This window comes from Dipodomys ordii, unplaced genomic scaffold (assembly GCF_000151885.1).
Source record: "Dipodomys ordii isolate 6190 unplaced genomic scaffold, Dord_2.0 Scaffold132, whole genome shotgun sequence".
Taxonomy (NCBI): Eukaryota; Metazoa; Chordata; class Mammalia; order Rodentia; family Heteromyidae; genus Dipodomys; species Dipodomys ordii.
This window is the reverse complement of record NW_012267348.1, coordinates 3,587,672-3,593,671: the sequence shown is the minus strand read 5'-3', so window position 1 is coordinate 3,593,671 and position 6,000 is coordinate 3,587,672. Positions and strand designations below refer to the sequence as shown.

General features: G+C 48.5%; 1 protein-coding gene across 5 annotated transcripts in view; it reads left to right on the top strand.

Moving 5' to 3' along the window:
- Positions 1–6,000, top strand: part of Cacna1d (calcium channel, voltage-dependent, L type, alpha 1D subunit) — a 506,855-nt gene that overhangs the window by 497,176 nt on the left and 3,679 nt on the right. For all 5 annotated transcript variants that reach the window (XM_013030746.1, XM_013030744.1, XM_013030745.1 and 2 more), the window contains 2 exons: positions 1,286–1,449; positions 5,586–5,707. In XM_013030746.1, the coding sequence (XP_012886200.1) occupies positions 1,286–1,449; positions 5,586–5,707 (286 nt within the window). The remainder of the gene's footprint in view (positions 1–1,285; positions 1,450–5,585; positions 5,708–6,000) is intronic.

Below are 6,000 nucleotides of genomic sequence, written 5' to 3'. Positions count from 1 at the left end.
TTCCCTTCCCCTCCACAAATTATACCAACATCAAATATAGTGAAAGCAGGGGTTAAACCGTGGGGGAGGGACATACAAAGCAACAAAGAAATCATCTTATAAATATGTTAGAAACAATCGCATGAAAGACAAAACATTTGAATACTTATCTTGGGGTAGGTCATGGGGCTTGAACTCCGGGCCTGGGTGCCATCCCTCAGCTCTTCAGCTTAAAGTGAGCGCTCTACCACTTGAGACACAGGACCACTGCCAACCGGGCCTTTAAAATAAAAAATCAGATCCCCATCTTCTGAGACATGAGAGGGTTTTTGTTGTTGTTGTTGTTTAAACTAGGGAGATAATTACCTGAGGCTGTATTTGCGTAAAGGCTCAGTCAGCCTGTAGTTCAGCTGGAGTCTCCATGCGCAGGCCCCGCTCCCATCTCCCATCAAGGTACTTCTGTGGAGAATGAGAGATCAAGAAGCCAACTAAACTATTGTCTCACCACCTCACCAAGACCTGAGGCTCCTGAATCTTAAGTGGCCCCCTTTGCCCCCAGGAGTGAACTAAACTCGTTCCCACTTAGTTGGTCCTTCCCTCTACCTCCCTTGGACATCTGAATTTCACAACTACTGATTCTTAGCCAAATGGACCCTGTGTTCTACAGGAGTTTGCTACTCAGTGTCCACTGCTTAGAAGCCTTCAGCTATCCCTGTGGGCCTCATTGCACTCTCTTCAAGGACTTTGCTTTGTATGTCCTTCCTAGAATTGAAAAATGTGCCCCTGCCACCAAAAAGAAAAGCAAAAACCCACCCAGGGGAACCACTGCCTATTCCTCACTAGCCTAGTTCCTATCTGCTCTCCAGACTGCATTTTGTATGTATAATTATGGTATTCCCTGCGCTCTTTGGGAGTGGAAACTGTATCCCTGTGAGCAGCCTGGCACCTGGCAGAGGGCAGACTGCCAGGCAAGTCACTAGGAGATGACATTCAAGATGACAAGCTTCATGTCCCTGTGATCACATCTGCCCTGGGCCTGCAGCTGGCCCAGGAAGGGAAAAGACCAGCACATCACTCACCATAGGCCTCCATCCCTGAGCTTTCTTGTGCTCTACATCTGGAATCTTCCATGAAATACAACTGTCTTGTTCTCCACTAATCCTACTGAATGCATTGGGGTGGGGGTGGGGATGGGGAAGGGGGGCTGAGGGTGGGAGGGGTTGGGGTGGGGGTCTTCCTGGGAGTCTACAGACGTGTTGCCCATAATCTCACATGCACCTTCTCTTTGGCCCTTTCTGACCACCAGGCAAAACTACAGCTACTACAACAGGTACCAAGGCAGCACCATGGACTTTGAGAGGCCCCGAGGCTACCATCACCCCCAAGGCTTCTTGGATGATGATGACTTTCCCATTGGCTATGACTCACGGAGATCTCCAAGGCGACGCCTACTACCTCCCACCCCGACATGTGAGGCTAGATTTCTTATTGGGGGGTAGATTCTTCCAGATAACACTGTGCCTGTCTCCCCATCCCACAGAGGTATATGATAGAGAGATTTGCCATGCCATGTTACATCTTCAAGACCATTCCCTAGGTGGGCAGTACATGGACTTTCCTTTCCCTGACATCCATATGCCCTGCCATGGAGTAAAAACCATATTAGCACTGTTTTTGGCTCTTTTGGAGCTCAAGTAGAGTCAGTTTGTGACCCTAAAATTGCCCCATGCACACAACTGAGAAGCGGCTTTTTGTGTGTATGATACTTACCTTTGAACCTGGGTGTGTCCTGAAAGATAGGAGAGACATAGTATACTTTTGATGTGCATAGCTGTGCCCCATTCCATGATGAAGAAATAAAATGAGCTCAAGCCCAAGCCAGACTTGCCCCCAGGCCTGTCTTACATGTAAACCCCTGCCTCTCTGGAGCCCTTGGGAGATCTTAGTGTCCATCTCTCTTTTGTCCCCAAAGGGCTTATCCTTCCATTCTGCTTTCCTCCCTCTCCCTCATCTTTGCCTCAGGTCTTTCAAAACTCTGAACTGACAGGACAGGTTTTGGCCCTTCTAGGATAGTGGGACCAGAGACTCTTTCCTGCTGAGGGTAGGGGGGTGGGGGCTCCCCTGCCTTCCTCCTTCATCAGTGTTACGACTTGCACTGGCAGATTCTGATCATCCTAAGCAAAGAACTCAGGGCAGGGAAAGAAGTGTAGCTGTGGTTCCTGCCAGTTCCTTCTGGCTGGGCAGTTTAATTCTGCAGAAGTGTGGTCATTTTGGTGATGATTAAAGAGCATCCATTTCTGATGTCTCTGGAGAATGAAGTTTAATTTTGAGCAGGACTCTTAATTTGCAACCAAAAACAGCCAAGATACAGTGGCTCCTGACTCTGCCTACCACCCACACAGTAAGAAGTATGGTGCTTGGAGCCCCATGCCTTACTCCAGCTGTCCTGGCCTGCGGGGTTGTGGAATCAGACCCATTTCCATAGTTAATATTTAATTGGACAGCCTCAAACACTTACTGCTGAATGGAGCTATTCCATTCCCCATAAATATTAGATGAAGGATGTACAGATTAAGAACAGAAAGGCCCCCTGCCTTTGTGATCCCCCTACCCCCAAACCCCCATATTCCTCTGCCACCATCCCCAACCCAGCCAGTACTCAATCCTGGCTGGGTAGAACCAGTCACCTGCTTCATCCGGAAGGGGGTTAGCTTTTCTATGGGGGCAGCTCAGAGCATGTGCAGGGAGAATGTTTAACTGTGGTCTCAGTATCCTTAGCCACAGTGGGACAACTGCCTCTTCCAGAGACCATTGTGAAGAGATCACCAGATGAGGGAGGCTGGAGGCTGGTTAAGACACAGAAGAACACTGTGCTTATGGGAGGCAGTGTTTTTTCCTGGCTCTGAACCCCTGGCTGGCCCCAGATCTTAGTTCCTAAACATGGCACTGGCAAGGAAAACTGGGTGGCACACAAGAGGAGATGTTCTAAGAAAGTCAGCTGTCTGTTTCACATGGGCACCTCAGGTGGGAGGTCCTAAAATGCCCCTCATTGAATACTGATACTCCCCAAGGCAGGAATTATAGGCTTATGGGGTTTTTCTGGGGCTAGGAAATGTACTAAGCTTAGAAAACAGAGAACAAGGAAGGAAAAGTTAAAGTAGCTGCCACCTTGTAAAATACAAGTAAGATGCACTGAAGCCAACCCTGGTAAGGGTAAAGGGAAGTTTCCAGGAGGAAAAGCCTCTGGCTCTAACAAAGGGCCCCAGAATTCAGACTGATGTCCTGGGCCTGGTGTCCAATGAAGCTGCTAGTTGTGGGTTCCCTTGTCATCCTTATTCTGTGAGGATGGCTGTCAGCAGATGGTATGTACATAGAGCTGCTCTTTGCTTCTTCACTGCTAGGAGGCTTCGTATAAGAAAAGAAAAAGAAGCCAAGTACCAGTGTCTCATGCCTGTAATCATAGCTACTCAGGAGGCTGAGATCTGAGGATCACGGCTCAAAGCCAGCCCAGTCAGAAAAGTCTGTGAGACTTTTAAATAAACCACCAGAAAACTGGAAGTGGTGCTGTGGCTCAAGTGATAAGAGTGCTTGTCTTGAGCTGAAGAGCTCAGAGACAACGCCCAGGCCCACAACCAACAAAAAAGGAAAAGCGCAGAAAGGTGAACTCAACAATCCAGCAGATTTTATTTGGGAAGAAAACATGGGAAGGGCAACCAAATCTCCTGCAGCCCAGCTGAAGAGGAAATGGTGTACCTCCCATATAACTAGGGTCTCTTGATTAGGCAGAAAAAGTGAAGTCAGGCAGAGCAGATAGAAGTAGTATGAGATAGAGGCAGGATGGGAGAGCAGTCTTACCTTGAATAGAGGGTTTCAGGGTTTCAACGGCATCTGTGTCTGCCAGGGGCATCAGCACCAGACATGGACTTAGTCTCAGGCTCTCTTCTAGGACCAGCAGGTGCATTTGTTTAGGGGGAAGGGGAGGGGAGATGATCCAGTGGGATGGGCAGCAAGTGAATTCTAAGATATGGCTGTCAGGGGGAAAGGTGCGTGCTCTCAGTTTAAGTTATTCTCTATCACTTGGTCTTTCCCAGCAGAAGAATTTACTTATTGTCGGGATGAGCTGATGAGGACAAGAAGAATCCCTCCTTTTAAAATATAAGCACATAGGGCTGGGAAGGTGGCTCAGTGGTAGAGTGCTTGCCTTGTATGTATGAGGCCCTCGTTCAATTCCTCAGCACCACACAAGCAGAAAAAGCTGGAAGTGGCACTGTGGCTCAAGTGATAGAGGGCTAGCCTTGAGCTGAAGAACTAAGGGACAGCACCCAGGGCCAGAGTTCAGCTCCATGACCAACAATAAATAAATAAACAAATAAATAAATAAAAACATAGGCACAGAATGCCAGAAACACTTGATTGGGTAAAGCAAAAACGATATAGTCAGGAAATGTCAGATTGTAGAGTGACTCTTGTCCTTGTTCCCTGTCATGTGTCTAAATGCAGATTCACACTCAGCATCAAGTGTCCTATAGGCTATCTGAAAACAGGCAAACATTTAAAAGTAATTAATTAATTTTCACTTAAAAAAAATCTCTCAGTGGGGTACCAGTGACTCACCAGCTACTTAGGAGGCTGCGATTGGGAGAATAGTGGTTCAAGGCCAGTCTGGCCTTTTCAACCAATAGCTGGGTACAGTGGCACACCCCTGTCATCCCAGCTATGTGCAAGGCTGAGATCAGTTCCACACCAGACTAAACAGAAATCCACAATATTCTAGCTCAGTGGAAGAAACTGGGAATGGTGACACATGCCTGTCATCCTAGTTATAATAGGAAGTGAAATCGAAGTCCAGGTATATGCCTAGGCAGAAATCAAGACCCTATCTTGAAAATAATCAATTCAGGAGCTGGGAAGGTGGCTCAGTGGTAGAGCACTTACCTTGCATGCCTGAGGCCCTGGGTTCGATTCCTCAGCACCACATAAGCAAAAAGAAAAAAGCCGGAAGTGGCGCTGTGGCTCAAACGGTAGAGCGCTAGCCTTGAGCTGAAGAGCTGAGGGACAGCGCCCAGGCCCAGAGTTCAGGCCCCATGACCGGACCCAAAAAAAAATTAAAAAAATAATAATCAATTCAAAACAGGGCCTGGAGGCATGGCTTAATGGTATAGCGCCTGGCTAAGCACGCACAAGGCCTGGAGTACAGATAGTAGTGTCAAAACAGAAATCCTTCAGGTGAGATGCTTCCTTTGTCCTTTCCCCACCCCACACTTTCCCAGAGTTGAGGGTCCTCACTATGTACTTCCTTCTGAAATTCCATCATTTTGGGGGGGGGGTCCAGTCTTGGGGCCTGAACTCTGGGCCTGGGCGCTGTCCCTCAGCTCTTCAGCTCAAGGCTAGCGCTCTACCACTTGAGCCACAGCACCACTTCTGGCTTTTTTCTTTTTGCTTATGTGGTGCTCAGGAATCGAACCCAGAGCCTCATGCATGCAAGGCAAGCACTCTACCACTAAGCCACCTTCCCAGCCCATGAAATTCCATCTTTTGAACATACTGACTCCTAAGATGGTGCCCAAGGGCTTCCTCACAATGCACAATGTGCTTTCGCTTCTCAGCCCATCGGAGATCCTCCTTCAACTTCGAGTGCCTGCGCAGACAGAGCAGCCAGGAGGATGTTCCGCTGTCACCTGCGCTCCCCCACCGTGCCGCTCTGCCTCTGCACCTGATGCAGCAGCAGGTAAGCTGCCCTGGCTCTGACTGGACCCTGCCAGGCATGTGTCCTACCCCTTGGCTGCTGACGCCTAGAGGGAAGGAGAGAACTTTCACCTCCAGTTTGGTTCAGGCCTTGGATCAGCCCCAGAAGTATATCTTCTGGCCCTCATTTCTCAAGAGCTCCACAGGAGGAGAGCAAGGCCAGCTCCTAAACCTCTTATTCCCCATAACTTTTCTAGAGTGGAAGACAGGTCTTGATACTTTGCAAGCCCCAGGGAAATAGAACCATTTGCCAGATTCCTAATAATTGCTGCTTTT